At 47.7% G+C, this 20,800-nt stretch overlaps 1 protein-coding gene across 2 annotated transcripts in view; it reads right to left on the bottom strand.

The window, feature by feature from the left end:
* The window catches only part of CEP135 (centrosomal protein 135), a 392,705-nt gene that overhangs the window by 32,220 nt on the left and 339,685 nt on the right, over positions 1-20,800 (bottom strand). For both annotated transcript variants that reach the window (XM_063920894.1, XM_063920895.1), the window contains exons 22-24: positions 15,787-15,996; positions 13,476-13,678; positions 12,633-12,737 (exon numbers count right to left, since the gene is read on the bottom strand). In XM_063920894.1, coding sequence (XP_063776964.1) covers positions 12,633-12,737; positions 13,476-13,678; positions 15,787-15,996 — 518 coding nt within the window. The remainder of the gene's footprint in view (positions 1-12,632; positions 12,738-13,475; positions 13,679-15,786; positions 15,997-20,800) is intronic.

The following is a 20,800-nucleotide window of genomic DNA, read 5'->3' as shown; positions in this document are numbered from 1 at the left end:
GATTGACTAAAAATCTATTTAACATCAATGTTGAGCTTCCAGGGTTAAAACACACAAGTTAATATAAAAAATAATCTGCTAGTAAATGTGTGTTTTAACCCTGGAAGCCCAACATCGATATAAAAATCAATCTAAAACTGATCTAAAATCGAACAAAAAATAAACAAAATTGTAGTAAATATACCCCCTGGACACCTTTGCTCAGTGAATCGCCAGTACACTGGAATATTTAGACAACTGAAATGCATTAACCAATAAACCGACGATTTCCCCCCCACAAAAAACACTCAAAGTGTAATTTTTTTATGAGTGAATTAGGTGAAGAACATGAATTTAACCCTATCAAAAATTACCTTAGTGTTATATATTTTATATATATATATATATATATATATATATATATATATATATATATTAGGATTTTAATACCTACCGGTAAATCCTTTTCTCTTAGTCCGTAGAGGATGCTGGGGATGCTTCAACAACCATGGGTTATAGACGGGATCTGCAGGAGACATGGGCACACTATAAGACTTTGAATGGGTGTAAACTGGCTCCTCCCTCTATGCCCCTCCTCCAGACCCCAGTTATAGGAACTGTGCCCAGGGAGACGGACATTTCAAGGAAAATGATTTATTCAATAATTTAAACTAAGGTGAGATACATACCAGCTCATACCCCCAACACGCCGTACAACATGGCATTCAACGGCATGACCAACAACAGTCACAGATTGACTGAACTCCACGCAACATGAGCGTAACTATAACCAAACTGCAGATACAGCCCGCACTGGGACGGGCGCCCAGCATCCTCTACGGACTAAAAGAAAAGGATTTACCGGTAGGTATTAAAATCCTATTTTCTCATACGTCCTAGAGGATGCTGGGGATGCTTCAAGAACCATGGGGTTAATACCAAAGCTCTAGAACGGGCGGGAGAGTGCGGATGACGCTGCAGCACCGATTGACCAAACAAGAGGTCCTCCTCAGCCAGGGTATCAAACTTGTAAAACTTCGCAAAGGTGTTTGAACCCAACCAAGTAGCAGCTCGGCAAAGCTGTAATGCCGAGACCCCTCGGGCAGCCGCCCAGGATGAGCCCACCTTTCTGGTAGAATGGGCTTTCACCGATTTCGGTAACGGCAATCCTGCCGTAGAATGAGCCTGCTGAATCGTATTACAAATCCGGCGCGCAATAGTCTGCTTAGAAGTAGGAGCCCCAATCTTGTTGGGAGCCCACAGGACAAACAGAGCCTCTGTTTTCCTAATCTGAGCCGTTCTGGCGACATAGATCTTCAAAGCTCTGACCACATCGAGAGACTGTGAATCCGCCAAAGGCATCAGTAGCCACTGGCACCACAATAGACTAGTTCACGTGAAATGATGAAACCACTTTCGGTAGAAACTGCTGACGAGTTCTCAACTCCGCTCTATCAGCATGGAAAATTAAATAGGGGATTTTGTGAGACAAAGCCGCCAACTCAGACACTCGCCTTGCTGACGCCAAGGCCAACAACATGACTACTTTCCAAGTAAGGAATTTTAACTCAACCTTGCGCAAAAGTTCAAACCAATGCGATTGCAGGAACTGCAACACCACATTAAGATCCCACGGTGCCACAGGCGGCACAAATGGAGGTTGGATGTGTAGCACGCCTTTCACGAAGGTCTGAACTTCTGGAAGGGAGGCCAATTCTTTCTGAAAAAAAGATCGACAAGGCCGAAATCTGTACTTTCATAGAGCCTAACTTTAGGCCCGCATCCACACCTGCTTGTAGAAAATGGAGCAAACGCCCCAGGTGAAATTCTTCCGTAGGAGCCTTTTTGGATTCACACCAAGACACATATTTTCTCGAAATACGGTGGTAATGCTTAGCCGTTACTTCTTTTCTAGCATGAAGAAGTGTGGGAATGACTTCACTGGGAATACCCTTTCGGGCTAGGAATTGGCGTTCAACCACCACGGCGTCAAACGCAGCCGCAGTAAGTCTTGATACACGCACGGCCCCTGTTGCAACAGGTCCTCCCGAAAATAAAGAGGCCAGGGATCTTCTATGAGCAACTCCTGAAGATCTGGATACCAGGCCCTTCTTGGCCAATCCGCAACAATGAGTATCGCCTGAACCCTTGTTCTTCTTATAATTTTTATCACCTTTGGAATGAGCGGAAGTGGAGGGAACACATATACCGACGGAAATATCCCACGGTGTCACTAGGGCGTCCACCGCTATCGCTTGAGGGTCCCTTGACCTGGAACAATATCTCTGAAGTTTCTTGTTGAGGCGGGAGGCCATCATGTCTACTTGAGAAACTCCCCAACGACTTGTCACTTCTGCAAAGACCTTTCGATGAAGACCCCGCTCTCCTGGATGGAAATCGTGTCTGCTGAGGAAGTCTGCTTCCCAGTTGTCCACTCCTGGAATGAAGACTGCCGACAGAGCGCTGGCATGTCTTTCCGCCCAGCAAAAAATCTTTGTGGCCTCGGCTATCGCCGCTCTGCTCCTTGTTCCGCCCTGGCAGTTGTCTGACTGAATCAAGACAGGCAGACCTCGAAGCAGATGTTCTGCTTGCAGGATGCCGTTGAAAATGGCCCTTAATTCCAGAATGTTTATGTGTAGACAAGCTTCCTGGCTTGACCACTTTCCCTGAAAGTTTGTCCCCTGTGTGACTGCTCCCCAGCCTCGGAGGCTTGCATCTGTGTTCACCAGGATCCAATCCTGAATCCTGAACCTGCGTCCCCCCAGAAGGTGAGAACTGTGCAGCCACCACAGAAGGGAGATTCTGGTCCTGGGAGATAGAATTATTTTACGGTGCTTGTCTAGGTGAGACCCAGACCACTTGTCCAACAGGTCCCACTGAAACACCCTGGCATGGAACCTGCCATACGGAATGGCCTCGTAGGCTGCCACCATCTTCCCCAGCAATCGAGTGCATTGAGGAACCGACACCTTTGCTGGTTTCAGAATCTGTTTTACCATGCTCTGCATTTACAGCGCTTTTTCCACTGGAAGAAAAATTCTCTGCAATTCTGTATCCAGAATCATACCCAGGAACGACAGCCATGTCGTCGGATCCAACTGTGATTTTGGTAAATTTAGGAGCCAACCATATTGTTGCAGATTCGTCATTGAAAGGGCAACATTTTTCAGCAATTGCTCCTTGGATCTCGCCTTTATGAGGAGATCGTCCAAGTACGGGATAATTGTGATTCCCTGCTTGTGCAGGAGAACCATCATCTCTGCCATTACTTTGGTGAAAATCCTCGGAGCTGTGGACAGACCAAACGGTAACGTCTGAAATTGGTAATGACAATCCTGAACAGCAAATCTCAGGTAAGCCTGATGTGGAGGATATATGGGGACATGTAAGTAGGCATCCTTTATGTCGACCGACACCATAAAATACCCCTCTTCCAGACTGGAGATCACTGCCCGGAGAGATTCCATCTTGAATTTGAATTTTTTTTTAGATGGAAAATGAGGGATTTTAGGTTCAGAATCGGTCTGACTGAGCCATCCGGCTTCAGGACCACGAACAGGCTCGAATAAAAGCCTTCCCCCTGTTGTGACGGGGACACTGTGACAATTACTTGATTTTGACACAACTTTAGTATCGCAGCGCTTACTACCTCCCTTTCTATAAGAGAAGCTGGCAAGGCCGATTTGAAAAATCAGTGAGGGGGCACGTCTTGAAACTCTAACCTGTATCCTTGGGTTACTATTTCTACTATCCAAGGATCCAGGTCCGAGTGCACCCAGACCTGACTGAAGAGTAGGAGACGTGCCCCCACCGGTGCGGAATCCCGCAGAGGAGCCCCAGTGTCATGCGGTGGATTTGGTAGAAGCCCGAGAGGACTTCTGCTCTTGGGAACTTGCCACAGCCTGTGACCTTTTCCCCCTTCCTCTTCCCCTCGCAGCAAGGAAGGAGGACCCACGTCCTTTTTTGAATTTATTGGGCCGAAAGGACTGCATCTGATAGTGATGCGATTTCATCTGCTGTGCAGGAACATAAGGTAAAAATGAAGACTTACCCGCGGTAGCCGTAGACACCAGGTCAGAGAGGCCGTCACCAAACAAGACCCTACCGTTAAACGGTAGAGACTCCATCGCCTTCTTAGAGTCAGCGTCAGCATTCCATTGATGAATCCACAATGCTCTCCTCGCTGAGACTGCCATGGCATTGGCCCTTGATCCCAAAAGGCCAATATCCCTTGCAGCTTCTTTTAAATATGCTGCAGCGTCCCTGATATGACCCAGAGTCAAAAGCACGCTATCCCTGTCTAGGGTATCTACCTCAGATGACAAATTATCTGCCCACTTTTCAATAGCGCTACTCACCCATGCCGAAGCAACGGCCGGCCTGAGCAGCGACCCTGTAGTGACAAATGGATTTTAGTGTATTTTCCTGCTTACGATCCGCAGGATCTTTTAGGGCTGCCATGTCAGGAGACGGAAGCGCCACCTTTTTGGATAGACGCGACAAAGCTTTGTCTACCGTGGGGGTTGACTCCCACCTTTCCCTGTCCCCAGAGGGGAACGGATATGCCACAGGAATTCTTTTGGGAACCTGTATCTTCTTGTCAGGATTTTCCCAAGCCTTTTCAAAAAGCGCGTTCAGTTCATGAGAGGGAGGAAACGTTACCTCAGGTTTCTTTCCTTTAAACATTAAGACCCTTGTATCAGGAACAGCAGGGTCCTCTGTTATATGCAAAACTTCTTTTATCGCCACAATCATGTACTGAATACTCTTAGCCAGTTTTGGATTTAATCTGGCATCACTATAGTCGACACTGGAATCAGAGTCCGTGTCGGTATCTGTATCATCTATCTGGGTAAATGCACGTTTCTGTGACACCGAGGGGGTCTGGGCTTGTGACAAAGCATCCTCCATGGATTTCCTCCATGTCTGGTTCTAAGACTCAGATTTATCAAATTTCTTAGTCAACTGAGTCACATTTGCATTTAAAACACTCAACATATTTACCCAATCATCCGTCGGCGGTGCCGACACGGCCACTCACAGTATTTTCTGTCCCCACACCAGCCTCCTCCAGGGAAGAGCACTCAGCCTCAGACATGTCGACACCCACGTACCGACACCCACAACCACACTGGGGCTATAGGAGAAAGACCCACAACAAAGCCTGTAAGAGAGACACAGAGGGAGTTCTGCCAGCTCACAACCTAGCGCCTATCCCGGTACTGAAGCGAGTAAAAAGACTGCCCAGACCTGTTAGCGCTGGTCAGAGCTGTGTGGGCTAAGCCCCACCCACTACATGGCGCGCTTCAGTCCTGCTTAAATTAAGATTTATACTGGCGGAGGTCCCTTAACTAGTGCCTAGGCACTGTTTTCACTTATGCCAGTGATGTTTGAGGTTCCCATGCTGCCCAGGGCGCCCCCCCTGCGCCCTGCAGTGCCGTGCTATGTGGGAGCATGGCGCGCAGCGCTATCGCCGCGCTGTACCTCAAACGCCGTCTTCTGCCGTCACTGAAGTCTTCTGATCTTCTCATACTCACCCGGCATCTGGCTCTGTGAGGGGTGTGACGGCGCGGCTCCAGGAACAAGCAGCTAGGCGCACCAAGTGATCGAACCCTCTGGAGCTAAAGGTGTCCAGTAGCCTAAGAAGCAGAGCCCTTGAACTCAGAGAAGTAGGTCTGCTTCTCTCCCCTCAGTCCCACGATGCAGGGAGCCTGTTGCCAGCAGGTCTCCCTGAAAATAATAAACCTAACAAAAGTATTTTTCTGAGAAACTCTGGAGAGCTCCTCAGCGTGCATCCAGTCTCACTGGGCATAGAATCTAACTGAGGGCTGGAGTAGGGGCATAGAGGGAGGAGCCAGTTCACACCCATTCAAAGTCTTATAGTGTGCCCATGTCTCCTGCGGATCCAGTCTATACCCAATGGTTCTTGAAGCATCCCCAGCATCCTCTAGGACATATGAGAAAAAAAAATAAGAATTTACTCACCGGTAATTCTATTTCTCGTAGTCCGTAGTGGATGCTGGGGACTCCGTCAGGACCATGGGGAATAGCGGCTCCGCAGGAGACAGGGCACAAAATTTAAAAGTTTGACCACTAGGTGGTGTGTACTGGCTCCTCCCCCTATGACCCTCCTCCAAGCCTCAGTTAGGATACTGTGCCCGGACGAGCGTACACAATAAGGAAGGATTTTGAATCCCGGGTAAGACTCATACCAGCCACACCAATCACACCGTACAACTTGTGATCTGAATCCAGTTAACAGTATGATAACGTAGGAGCCTCTGAAAAGATGGCTCACAACAATAAACAACCCGATTTTTTTGTAACAATAACTATGTACAAGTATTGCAGACAATCCGCACTTGGGATGGGCGCCCAGCATCCACTACGGACTACGAGAAATAGAATTACCGGTGAGTAAATTCTTATTTTCTCTGACGTCCTAGTGGATGCTGGGGACTCCGTCAGGACCATGGGGATTATACCAAAGCTCCCAAACGGGCGGGAGAGTGCGGATGACTCTGCAGCACCGAATGAGAGAACTCCAGGTCCTCCTTAGCCAGGGTATCAAATTTGTAGAATTTTACAAACGTGTTCTCCCCTGACCACGTAGCTGCTCGGCAGAGTTGTAATGCCGAGACCCCTCGGGCAGCCGCCCAAGATGAGCCCACCTTCCTTGTGGAGTGGGCATTGACAGATTTAGGTTGTGGCAGGCCTGCCACAGAATGTGCCAGTTGAATTGTGCTACAAATCCAACGAGCAATCGTCTGCTTAGAAGCAGGAGCACCCAGCTTGTTGGGTGCATACAGTATAAACAGCGAGTCAGATTTTCTGACTCCAGCCGTCCTTGAAATATATATTTTCAATGCTCTGACAACGTCCAGCAACTTGGAATCCTCCAAATCGCTAGTAGCCGCAGGCACCACAATAGGCTGGTTCAGGTGAAACGCTGATACCACCTTAGGCAGAAAATGAGGACGCGTCCTCAATTCTGCCCTGTCCGAATGGAAAATCAGATATGGGCTTTTATACGATAAAGCCGCCAATTCCGACACTCTCCTGGCTGAAGCCAGGGCCAGTAGCATGGTTACTTTCCATGTAAGATATTTCAAATCTACCGATTTGAGTGGCTCAAACCAATGGGATTTGAGAAAATCCAAAACTACATTGAGATCCCACGGTGCCACTGGGGGCACAACCGGGGGCTGTATATGTAGTACTCCTTTTACAAAAGTCTGGACTTCAGGAACTGAAGCCAATTCTTTCTGGAAGAAAATCGACAGGGCCGAAATTTGAACCTTAATGGACCCTAATTTGAGGCCCATAGATAATCCTGTTTGCAGGAAATGTAGGAATCGACCCAGTTGAAATTCCTCTGTCGGGGCCTTCCTGGCCTCACACCATGCAACATATTTTCCCCAAATGCGGTGATAATGTTGTGCAGTCACCTCCTTCCTGGCTTTGACCAGGGTAGGGATGACCTCTTCCGGAATGCCTTTTTCCCTTAGGATCCGGCGTTCAACCGCCATGCCGTCAAACGCAGCCGCGGTAAGTCTTGGAATAGACACGGTCCCTGCTGAAGCAGATCCCTTCTTAGAGGTAGAGGCCACGGATCTTCCGTGAGCATCTCCTGAAGTTCCGGGTACCAAGTCCTTCTTGGCCAGTCCGGAGCCACTAGTATCGTTCTTACTCCCCTTTGCCGTATAATTCTCAGTACCTTGGGTATGAGAGGCAGAGGAGGGAACACATACACTGACTGGTACACCCATGGTGTTACCAGAGCGTCCACAGCTATTGCCTGAGGGTCTCTTGACCTGGCGCAATACCTGTCCAGTTTTTTGTTGAGGCGGGACGCCATCATGTCCACCATTGGTCTTTCCCAATGGACTACAATCATGTGGAAGACTTCTGGATGAAGTCCCCACTCTCCCGGGTGAAGATCGTGTCCGCTGAGGAAGTCTGCTTCCCAGTTGTCCACTCCCGGGATGAACACTGCTGACAGTGCTATCACATGATTTTCCGCCCAGCGAAGAATCCTTGCAGCTTCTGCCATTGCCCTCCTGCTTCTTGTGCCGCCCTGTCTGTTTACGTGGGCGACTGCCGTGATGTTGTCCGACTGGATCAACACCGGCTGACCCTGAAGCAGAGGTTTTGCTAGGCTTAGAGCATTGTAGATTGCTCTTAGTTCCAGTATATTTATGTGAAGAGACGTTTCCAGGCTTGACCACACGCCCTGGAAGTTTCTTCCTTGTGTGACCGCTCCCCAGCCTCTCAGGCTGGCATCCGTGGTCACTAGGACCCAGTTCTGTATGCCGAATCTGCGGCCCTCTAACAGATGAGCACTCTGCAACCACCATAGCAGAGAGACCCTTGTCCTTGTCGACAATTTTATCCGCTGATGCATCTGCAGATGCGATCCGGACCATTTGTCTAGCAGATCCCACTGAAAAATTCGTGCATGGAATCTGCCGAATGGAATCGCTTCGTAAGAAGCCACCATTTTTCCCAGGACTCTTGTGCATTGATGCACAGACACTGTCCCTGGTTTTAGGAGGTTCCTGACGAGTTCGGATAACTCCCTGGCTTTCTCCTCCGGAAGAAATACCTTTTTCTGAACAGTGTCCAGAATCATCCCTAGGAACAGCAGACGTGTCGTCGGGATCAGTTGGGATTTTGGAAAATTCAGAATCCACCCGTGCTGTTGGAGCACTACTTGAGTTAGTGCTACTCCGACCTCCAGCTGTTCTCTGGATCGTGCCCTTATCAGGAGATCGTCCAAGTAAGGGATAATTAATACGCCTTCTCTTCGAAGAAGGATCATCATTTCGGCCATTACCTTGGTAAAGACCCTGGGTGCCGTGGACAATCCAAACGGCAGCGTCTGAAACTGATAATGACAGTTTTGTACCACGAACCTGAGGTACCCTTGGTGTGAAGGGCAAATTGGGACATGAAGGTAAGCATCCTTGATGTCCAAGGACACCATAAAATCCCCTTCTTCCAGATTCGCTATCACTGCTCTGAGTGACTCCATCTTGAACTTGAATTTTTGTATGTACAGGTTCAGAGATTTCAGATTTAGAATAGGTCTTACCGAGCCGTCCGGCTTCGGTACCACAAATAGCGTGGAGTAATACCCCTTTCCCTGTTGTAGAAGGGGTACCTTGATTATCACCTGCTGAGAATACAGCTTGTGAATGGCTTCCAATACCGTCGCCCTGTCTGAGGGAGACGTTGGCAAAGCAGATTTTAGGAACCGGCGAGGGGGAGACTTCTCGAATTCCAACCTGTAACCCTGAGATACTACCTGCAGGATCCAGGGGTCCACCTGCGAGTGAGCCCACTGTGCGCTGAAATTCTTGAGGCGACCCCCCACCGCCCCTGAGTCCGCTTGTAAGGTCCCAGCGTCATGCTGAGGCCTTTGCAGAAACCGGGGAGGACTTCTGCTCCTGGGAAGGGGCTGCTTGCTGCAGTCTCTTACCCTTTCCTTTGCCTCGGGGCAAATATGAATGTCCTTTTGCTCGCTTGTTCTTATAGGAACGAAAGGACTGCGGCTGAAAAGACTGCGTCTTTTTCTGCTGGGAGGGGACTTGAGGTAAAAAGGTGGACTTCCCGGCTGTTGCCGTGGCTACCAAATCCGATAGACCGACCCCAAATAATTCCTCCCCTTTATACGGCAATACTTCCATATGCCGTTTGGAATCCGCATCGCCTGACCACTGTCGTGTCCATAGACTTCTTCTGGCAGATATGGACATCGCACTTACTCTTGATGCCAGAGTGCAGATATCCCTCTGTGCATCTCGCATATAAAGGAATGCATCCTTTAATTGCTCTATAATCAATATTTTCAGTCAGGGAATCCGACCAAGCCACCCCAGCACTGCACATCCAGGCTGAGGCGATTGCTGGTCGCAGTATAACACCAGTATGTGTGTATATACTTTTTAGAGTATTTTCCAGCCTCCTATCAGCTGGATCCTTGAGGGCGGCCGTATCAGGAGACGGTAACGCCACTTGTTTGGATAAACGTGTGAGCGCCTTATCCACCCTAGGTGGTGTTTCCCAGCGCGCCCTAACCTTTGGCGGGAAAGGGTATAACGCCAATAACTTCTTTGAAATTAGCAGTTTTTTATCAGGGGTAACCCACGCTTCATCACACACGTCATTCAATTCCTCTGATTCAGGCAAAACTACAGGTAGTTTTTTCAGACCCCACATAATACCCCTTTTTGTGGTACTTGCAGTATCAGAGATATGCAAAGCCTCCTTCATTGCCGTGATCATATAACGTGTGGCCCTACTGGAAAATACGTTCGTTTCTTCACCGTCGACACTAGATTCGGTGTCCGTGTCTGGGTCTGTGTCGACCGACTGAGGCAAAGGGCGTTTTACAGCCCCTGACGGTGTTTGAGACGCCTGTACAGGTACTAACTGGTTTTCCGGTCGTCTCATGTCGTCAACCGACTTTTGCAGCGTGCTGACATTATCACGTAATTCCATAAACAAAGCCATCCATTCCGGTGTCGACTCCCTAGGGGGTGACATCACCATTACCGGCAATTGCTCCGCCTCCACACCAACATCGTCCTCATACATGTCGACACACACGTACCGACACACAGCAGACACACAGGGAATGCTCTGATAGAAGACAGGACCCCACTAGCCCTTTGGGGAGACAGAGGGAGAGTTTGCCAGCACACACCAAAGCGCTATAATTATATAGGAACAACCTTATATAAGTGTTGTTTCCTTATAGCTGCTTAAATATATATAATATCGCCAAAAAATGCCCCCCCTCTCTGTTTTTTACCCTGTTTCTGTAGTGCAGTGCAGGGGAGAGCCTGGGAGCCTTCCTAGCAGCGGAGCTCTGTAGGAAAATGGCGCTGTGTGCTGAGGAGATAGGCCCCGCCCCCTATTCCGGCGGGCTCTTCTCCCGGTTTTTCTGAGACCTGGCAGGGGTGAAATACATCCATATAGCCTCATGGACTATATGTGATGTATTCTGTTTAGCCAGAAAGGTATTAACATTGCTGCCCAGGGCGCCCCCCCCAGCGCCCTGCACCCTCAGTGACCGCCGGTGTGAAGTGTGCCTGAGCGCAATGGCGCACAGCTGCAGTGCTGTGCGCTACCTCATGAAGACTGAAAAGCCTTCAGCCGCCGGTTTCTGGACCTCTTCTTACTTCGGCATCTGCAAGGGGGTCGGCGGCGCGGCTCCGGTGACCCATCCAGGCTGTACCTGTGATCGTCCCTCTGGAGCTAGTGTCCAGTAGCCTAAGAAGCAAATCCATCCTGCACGCAGGTGAGTTCACTTCTTCTCCCCTAGGTCCCTCGTTGCAGTGAGCCTGTTGCCAGCAGGACTCACTGAAAATAATAAAACTATCAAAACTTTTACTCTAAGCAGCTCTTTATGAGAGCCACCTAGATTGCACCCTGCTCGGACGGGCACAAAAACCTAACTGAGGCTTGGAGGAGGGTCATAGGGGGAGGAGCCAGTACACACCACCTAGTGGTCAAACTTTTACATTTTGTGCCCTGTCTCCTGCGGAGCCGCTATTCCCCATGGTCCTGACGGAGTCCCCAGCATCCACTAGGACGTCAGAGAAAGATATATATATTTTTTTTTTTTTAAACATCAAATCGGGAACCTCAGTAACATCGGAACTTTCGTTTTTAGACCCCGGACAGCTGCCAGGTACACAGGGAAGACTTGGGGGTGAGGATTTACACTTACAGTACCAGCAGCTGCTATTGCCTTCAGCTGCTGGGGGTGGGGAATCCTGCAGTCCTGACCGATCAGCAATGATCGGCAACACTGGGGGCTGGGTGCTGGAAGGCAGAGGGACTTTCCGGTCCCTCTGACAGCAGCAGCGGAGGGAAGTTTCCCTTCCCTGTCGCTGCTAGCACTGTTTATCTGACTGGTCGCATCCTGTGCGACCAGGTCAGATAAAGCACTTGCAGGCATGGTCGCATCTGATGCGACCATGCCAGGCAAGTGGTGAATTTCTTGTGATTTGTTATCAGGACATTAAAAAAAAAAAGTACAATTAGCAGGTGTGACCTATTTGTAAAGACCACATATTCACTATACTGCATCAACATAGAACAATGAATTCATAAATGATTACTGCATTATACTCTGTAGGTTATTTACTACGATGAACATAATCATCTGCAAATTATACTTCGTCACTGACCAGCATAACAAAATGGGCAACATCATCTAATCAATTACTTCCTAAATATGTTATCTGTATAAATATTATACATAAAAGTACTAAAAGTGTTATGGTAAGACTCCACAAGAAAGTTGATGGCATAACAATGTGACTTTATACCCAAAGGGGAGTATTTAAATAGGTCTGATCATTTTGGAGCTATTGAATTCACCACCCCTTCCCCTTGCATATTCAAATGCAGACCATTTTTGCCTATTTTAAGGCATTTTACTTTTAAAAAACGGCCCTTACTATTGAATAGGGCAAATCCCCATTTGTCCTAAAAAACAGCGAAAAAGTGCAATTTTTTCGGCTAGGCAAAAAAACGGCCCTAATTGAATACCCCCCCATAATGTCTTTCGCAATTCAAAATCTGTTTTGATTGCGAGTTTTGTTGTAGTTGTCTCTTGGCAAACAGATTCATACCCGTACCTTTCAAATCGCTCTGTGGTAAGTTGTCTTTTTGCGATATCATAATCAGATTGCAACTGGGTGAGCTTGTTGCGGAGCATGGATGCTTCTCGAGAGTGACTGTTGCTGCAAAATAATGACGTATTTAAAATTATAACACTGGGGGAAAAAAGAGCCCATTACATTAGAAGGGGACCTATGCAGAAACATACAGCTACTGTGTATGTTCCACTTATTGTATGTTAAATCCATATAACTTTAAATTTACCCTTTTTGTAGTAGCAACCAATTAACCAAAGCACTACACTAGATAGCAAGCAGCACTTATTCATACAGGCACTAGTACCTACTAGGAAGGGAATTGTGTACACTGTGCTGGAGGATTTCACTAGGACGCAAAAATTCTGGGTGCAAAGTTAGTTGCTTGCATTTAAACTTGACTCAAGCTACTGTAAGGGACCCCCCACCGTAATGAGAACTAACTTGAGAGTGGCTTCCATCTTGCCATCTGTGCTAGCTATACCTTAGGATCACAGCACTTTGCATGGTGGTGAATCTTTCTATGGGTGTAACCCCTTTAGGCAGAGACTCACAATTTATCATATTTTTACTGGAAGAGGACAAAGGGATAGCTAATAGCAGCCAAACAGAGGCATTAAAACTCTGGCAAGCACGTAAAGGGGAGGCGTTAATGCAATTTAAAGTGCTCAAACTGTAAGATGATCCATTGCACCCCAAAGTATCAGCGCCCTTTCAGGAGGATGAGTGACAAATACACAATGCAAACTGTATAAAAGTATTACCACTAAAAACCCTAAAAGAAAATCAAATAAATATATGATAGGTCAGCAAATGGATACTCACAGTTTACTCTCTGAGAGTGTTAGTTTATCTTTCAGCAGCTGAATTTCTGAATCCTTCTCATGGGTTGTGAGATGACTCTGGAACTCTTTCTCACGGTTAGTTGCTAGCAATGTCTCAAGGTTTTTAATTGTGAGTCTCTCACTAGCCAACTGTTTCTTCAAAAGCTCAGCTTCTGACTTCATATCTTCCAGATCATGTATAACCTTGAGAAATATATACAAGGAAAATATTTCTGAACTGTAAATGGCAAATAACGGATTGCTAGACAATTAACCCAGTGCATGTTTAAGGCTGGCTACACACTAGTCGATATATCGTCTGTTCTATCAAATGGACAATATACTGGTAGCGGGTTGGCAGGTGTGTACACCCGATATGCCTAGGAACAACGTTTTTCACCGACATTTTATATTGGCTCTGCAGCACCATATCTGGCTGTGTGTACAGATGATCTGCTGCCCACTGGCTGCAGGGACTGATACCACAGCTTGGCGGATAAATTCAAATGCCCGCCACCTTGTGATGTCTGCACAGACACATCCAGTGGCCGACTGGTAAGTGTGTATGCTTACCGAATCAGCCGCTATATTGGCTGACCCGTCGGCACAGTGTGTTCCCAGCATGACTCTCAGAAATTTACATGCAACTGTAAAAAAGATAGTGGGGTGTACAAATCCACCATGTCACAGTGCAGTGTGATGAGTGCTTCCATAGTGCTGGGCTGTTCCCCATTCTCTCCCCCGAAACGCCACTATGAAAAAGCAGAAGAGTTTCCTTATAAGGGGACTATTAAATCGGAATGTTTGAGAGGAATGCTCCGATAACATTTGGGTGACACTGCTGCCTTGTGGTATAGAGGCCAGTTTAGGACGCTGACACTAGCAGGAGATTTATCAATTCTTGGAGAAAGATAAAGTGGAGAAGTTGCTCATTGCATCTAATCAACTTTTGTCAATTATCTAGCACAGCCTGTAACATGACAGGTAGAAGCTGATTGGTCACTGTGTAAATTGCATACAGTAGTTTCAGAAACACCCACCCTTTATAACTCAATGTACCTTCACTTACAGTTATAACTAACAATATATAACAAAGCCTTATTGTCATTTTGTACAAGCAGACTATAGCAAACGCAAACACTAGAAACAAACCGAATACAAAAAAAATGTCAGTGGAGGGAGTCAAGTGTCCCGAAAATGAAATCAGGAAGAAATCAAGGCAAGTACAAAAATCTGCATTTCTCTGTTATCTTACTTGGGGGACACTGCTACCATGGGGTTTTCCCAAATCAGTCCTGAGAACGCTCAGATATAGCTGAGCGCAAAGCTTTACTTCCAAAGTTAGTGTCTTTGGAGGTAAAATACCTTGAAGCTGTAAAATTACACAAAAATGGATGAAGTCTCTGAAGCTGCAATGATCTCTTAAGTGCCAGGCTCCTAGTGTGGTTTCTTTAGCACGCACGTGTGTGCGCGTAAGGTGGGGGGCTGTTAGGGTGCATGTAAGATGTAATGCAGCTTTATACTACTACCAAATTTCTTTTGCCAAAACTTGTTTAACCAGTTGCCAGGAATAGTCACATCAGATGCGACCACGCCAAGCTGGGATTTCCCTGCCAAGAGACAGAACAGGGGTGACCCTAAAAAGGATCACCTACCCGTTGCTGCAGGAACCTTTAACCACTTGCTTGGCATGGTCGTAACCGATGCGACCATGCCTGCAAGTGCTCTATCCGACCTGGTTGCACAGGATGCGACCCGTCAGGTAGACAGTGTTAGCAGCGGCAGGGAAACTTTCCTCCGCTGCTGCTGTCAGAGGGACCGGAAGGTCCCTCTGTCTCCCTGCACTTTCCTCTACTGATTGCTGTGCTCCCGATCACTTCTGATCGGTCAGCACGGCTGGACACTCCCCCCCCCTTCAGCGGCTGCAGACAATAGCAGCCGCTGGGGAAGTGTAAACTAACCTCCCCAAGCCACCCTCAGTATACTTAGAGGCTGTCCCAGCTTGAAAGCCGCGATGGTCGCGATGTTTCCGATGGTCAGAATGTTCTCAATCAATGTTTGGGAAAAATATATATAAAATAAAAATAAAAATGATTATTATTTTTTTTAACAAAAATAATTTCGGATAGGGTTAAATTCATGTTCTTCATCTAATTCACTCAATAAAAAACATGACAATTTTTGAGCTTTTTTTTTTGGGGGGGGGGGGTGAATCGTCAGTTAAGTGGGTAATAGACAACTAAAAAAAATTACCATTAATGTTGTATTTTGCATTTGTTTCTGTCAGTCTGAAGCTCAGCTGTGCTACTTACTCTCTCATACTCCATGTTTCTGGAGGATAGATGTCTAGAGAACTGCTCCTTGCTAGAGCCCAGTTTTACACACAGCTCCCTCACTGAGGCCAGGTCAGACTGAAGGAAAGCCTTTTCATCTTGCTCCCGTTTGATTTGCTCCTCTAGTTTGGACAGCGTCTTCGTCATGGATGATATCTGATCTTCATAAACCTGATGAGCTGTCATGTGCTGTAAGAGTATAATTAAAATAACTAGCCTTTTTATATATAAAGTACTTATTTTCAAAACATATTTAAAAAATCTCAATGGCAAAATCTTATACAACTTAATTTATTGACAGCAGTGGCTGAAGCTAATGTAAAGGAAGAATAGCACAGAAAAGACAATTTGGTGATCGGGATCAAGAAACGTGAGAAGAAAAGTGTGGACATACTCAGACTCTAAATAACAAGTACATTGTCAAAGTTCAACAATCACAGTGGAGGAGTATAAAAAAAAATAAGATTTTACTCACCGGTAAATCTATTTCTCGTAGTCCGTAGTGGATGCTGGGACTCCGTAAGGACCATGGAGAATAGCGGCTCCGCAGGAGACTGGGCACAACTAAAGAAAGCTTTAGTACTACCTGGTGTGCACTGACTCCTCCCACTATGACCCTCCTCCAGACCTCAGTTAGGATACTGTGCCCGGAAGAGCTGACACAATAAGGAAGGATTTTGAATCCCGGGTAAGACTCATACCAGCCACACCAATCACACCGTATAACTCGTGATACTATACCCAGTTAATAGTATGAAATATAACTGAGCCTCTCAACAGATGGCTCAACAATAACCCTTTAGTTAGGCAATAACTATATACAAGTATTGCAGACAATCCGCACTTGGGATGGGCGCCCAGCATCCACTACGGACTACGAGAAATAGATTTACCGGTGAGTAAAATCTTATTTTCTCTGACGTCCTAAGTGGATGCTGGGACTCCGTAAGGACCATGGGGATTATACCAAAGCTCCCAAACGGGCGGGAGAGTGCGGATGACTCTGCAGCACCGAATGAGCAAACTCTAGGTCCTCCTCAGCCAGGGTATCAAACTTGTAGACTCTTGCAAAAGTGTTTGAACCCGACCAAGTAACAGCTCGGCAAATTTGTAAAGCCGAGACCCCTCGGGCAGCCGCCCAAGAAGAGCCCACTTTCCTCGTGGAATGGGCTTTTACAGATTTAGGGTGCGGCAGTCCAGCCGCAGAATGTGCAAGTTGAATCGTGCTACAGATCCAGCGAGCAATAGTCTGCTTAGAAGCAGGAGCACCCAGCTTGTTGGGTGCATACAGGATAAATAGCGAGTCAGTTTTCCTGACTCCAGCCGTCCTGGAAACATATTTTTCAGGGCCTTGACTACGTCCAGTAACTTGGAATCCTCCAAGTCCCAAGTAGCCGCAGGCACCACAATAGGTTGGTTCACCTGAAAAACGGATACCACCTTAGGAAGGAATTGGGAACGAGTCCTCAATTCCGCCCTATCTATATAAAAAAAAATTTGTAAGGGCTTTTGCATGATAAAGCCGCTAATTCTGATACACGTCTGGCCGACGCCAAGGCCAACAGCATGACCACTTTCCACGTGAGGTATTTTAGCTCCACGGATTTAAGTGGCTCAACCCAATGCGACTTCAGGAAATCCAACACCACGTTGAGATCCCACGGTGCCACTGGAGGCACAAACGGGGGCTGACTATGCAGCACTCCCTTAACAAAAGTCTGAACTTCAGGCAGTGAAGTCAGTTCTATTTTGGAAGAAAATCGATAGAGCCGAAATCTGGACCTTAATGGAACCCAATTTTAGGCCCATAGTCACCCCTGACTGTAGGAAGTGCAGAAATCGACCTAGCTGAAATTCCTCCGTTGGGGCCTTCCTGGCCTCACAGCACGCAACATATTTCCGCCATATGCGGTGATAATGGTTTGCGTTCACTACTTTCCTAGCTTTAATTAGCGTAGGGATAACTTCCTCCGGAATGCCCTTTTCCTTCAGGATCCGGCGTTCAACCGCCATGCCGTCAAACGCAGCCGCGGTACGTCTTGGAACAGACAGGCCCCCTGCTGCAGCAGGTCCTGTCCGAGCGGCAGAGGCCATGGGTCCTCTGAGATAATTTTTTGGAGTTCTGGGTACCAAGCTCTTCTTGGCCAATCCGGAACAATGAGTATAGTTCTTACTCCTCTCCTCCTTATTATTCTCATTACCCTGGGTATGAGAGGCAGAGAAGGGAACACATACACCGACTGGTACACCCACGGTGTTACCAGAGCGTCCACAGCTATCGCCTGAGGGTCCCTTGACCTGGCGCAATATCTTTTTAGCTTTTTGTTGAGGCGGGACGCCATCATGTCCACCTGTGGCCTTTCCCAACGGTGTACAATCATTTGGAAGACTTCTGGATGAAGTCCCCACTCTCCCGGGTGGAGGTCGTGTCTGCTGAGAAAGTCTGCTTCCCAGTTGTCCACTCCGGGAATGAACACTGCTGACAGTGCGAACACATGATTTTCCGCCCATTGGAGAATCCTTGTGGCTTCTGCCATCGCCATCCTGCTTCTTGTGCCGCCCTGTCGGTTTACATGAGCGACCGCCGTGATGTTGTCTAACTGGATCAGCACCGGCCGGTGTTGAAGCAGGGGTCTAGCCTGACTTAGGGCATTGTAAATGGCCCTTAGTTCCAGAATATTTTTGTGTAGGGAAGTCTCCTGACTTGTCCATAGTCCTTGGAAGTTTCTTCCCTGTGTGACTGCCCCCCAGCCTCGAAGGCTGGCATCCGTGGTCACCAGGACCCAGTCCTGTATGCCGAATCTGCGGCCCTCTAGAAGATGAGCACTCTGCAGCCACCACAACAGCGACACCCTGGCCCTTGGAGACAGGGTTATCCGCCGATGTATCTGAAGATGCGACCCGGACCACTTGTCCAACAGATCCCACTGGAAGATCCTTGCATGGGACCTGGCGAATGGAATTTCTTCGTAAGAAGCTACCATCTTTCCCAGGGCTCGCGTGCATTGATGCACCGACACCTGTATTTGTATTAGGAGGTCTCTGTCTAGAGATGACAACTCCTTGGACTTCTCCTACGGGAGAAACCCTTTTTTCTTGTTCTGTGTCCAGAACCATACCCAGGAACAGTAGACGCGTCGTAGGAACCAGCTGCGACTTTGGAATATTCAGAATCCAGCCGTGCTGTTGTAGCACTTCCCGAGATAGTGCTACTCCGACGAACAACTGCTCCCTGGACCTCGCCTTTATAAGGAGATCGTCCAAGTACGGGATAATTATTTCGGCCATTACCTTGGTAAAATACCCTCGGTGCCGGGGACAGACCAACGGCAACGTCTGGAATTGGTAATGACAATCCTGTACCACAATTTTGAGGTACTCCTGGTGAGGAGGGTAAATAGGGACATGCAGGTAAGCATCCTTGATGTCCAGTGATACCATGAAATTCTCCAGGCTTGCAATAATCGCCCTGAGCGATTCCATTTTGAACTTGAACCTTCGTATATAAGTGTTCAAGGATTTCAATTTTAGAATGGGTCTCACCGAACCGTCTGGTTTCGGTACCACAAACATTTTGGAATAGTAACCCCGGCCTTGTTGAAGGAGGGGTACCTTGATTTCACCTGCTGGAAGTACAGCTTGTGAATTGCCGCCAGTACTACCTCCCTTTCTCCGAGGGCAGCAGGCAAGGCTGATGTGAGGTAACTGCGAGGGGGAGTCGCCTCGAACTCCAGCTTGTATCCCTGTGATACTACTTGCAGAACCTAGGGATCCACCTGTGGGCAAGCCCACTGGTCCCTGAAGTTCCCGAGACGCGCCCCCACCGCACCTGTCTCCACCTGTGGAACCCCAACGTCATTCGGTGGACTCAGAGGAAGCGGGGGAAGATTTTTGATCCTGGGAACTGGCTGTCTGGTGCAGCTTTTTCCTTCTTCCCTTGTCTCTGTGCAGAAAGGAAGCGCCTTTGACCCGCTTGCTTTTCTGAAGCCGAAAGGACTGTACCTGAAAATACGGTGCTTTCTTAGGCTGTGAGGAAACCTGAGGTAAAAAATTTTCTTCCCAGCTGTTGCTGTGGATACGAGGTCCCAGAGACCGTCCCCAAACAATTCCTCACCCTTATAAGGCAGATCCATGTGCCTTTTAAAGTCAGCATCACCTGTCCACTGCCTGGTCTCTAATACCCTCCTGGCAGAATGGACAATGCATTAATTCTGGATGCCAGCCGGCAAATATCCCTCTGTGCATCCATCATATATAAGACGACGTCTTTACTATGCTCTATGTTAGCAAAATATTATCCCTGTCTAGGGTTTTATCTGACAGGGTATCAGACCACGCTGCAGCAGCACTATTCATGCTGAGGCAATTGCAGGTCTCAGTATAGTACCTGAGTGTGTATATACAGACTTCAGGATAGCCTCCTGCTTTTTATCAGCAGGCTCCTTCAAAGTGGCCGTATCCTAAGACGGCAGTGCCACCTTTTTTGACAAACGTGTGAGCGCCTTATCCACCCTAGGGGATATCTCCCAACGTGACCTATCCTCTGGCGGGAAAGGGTACGCCAGCAGTAACTTTTTAGAAATTACCAGTTTCTTATCGGGGGAACCCACGCTTCTTTACACACTTCATTCACTCATCTGATGGGGGAACAAAACACTGGCTGCTTTTTCTCCCCAAACATAAAACCCCTTTTATGTGGTACTTGGGTTAATGTCAGAAATGTGTAACACATTTTTCATTGCCGAGATCATGCAACGGATGTTCCTAGTGGATTGTGTATATGTCTCAACCTCGTCATATGTCTCAACCTCGTCGACACTGGAGTCAGACTCCGTGTCGACATCTGTGTCTGCCATCTGAGGTAACGGGCGTTTTTTGAGCCCCTGATGGCCTTTGAGACGCCTGGGCAGGCGCGGGCTGAGAAGCCGGCTGTCCCACAGCCGTTACGTCATCCAGCCTTTAATGTAAGGAGTTGACATTGTCGGTTAATACC

This window comes from Pseudophryne corroboree, chromosome 1 (genome assembly GCF_028390025.1).
Source record: "Pseudophryne corroboree isolate aPseCor3 chromosome 1, aPseCor3.hap2, whole genome shotgun sequence".
NCBI classification, from domain to species: domain Eukaryota; kingdom Metazoa; phylum Chordata; class Amphibia; order Anura; family Myobatrachidae; genus Pseudophryne; species Pseudophryne corroboree.
The sequence above is the reverse complement of the archived record's forward strand: the minus strand, read 5'-3'. Positions and strand labels throughout refer to the sequence as shown.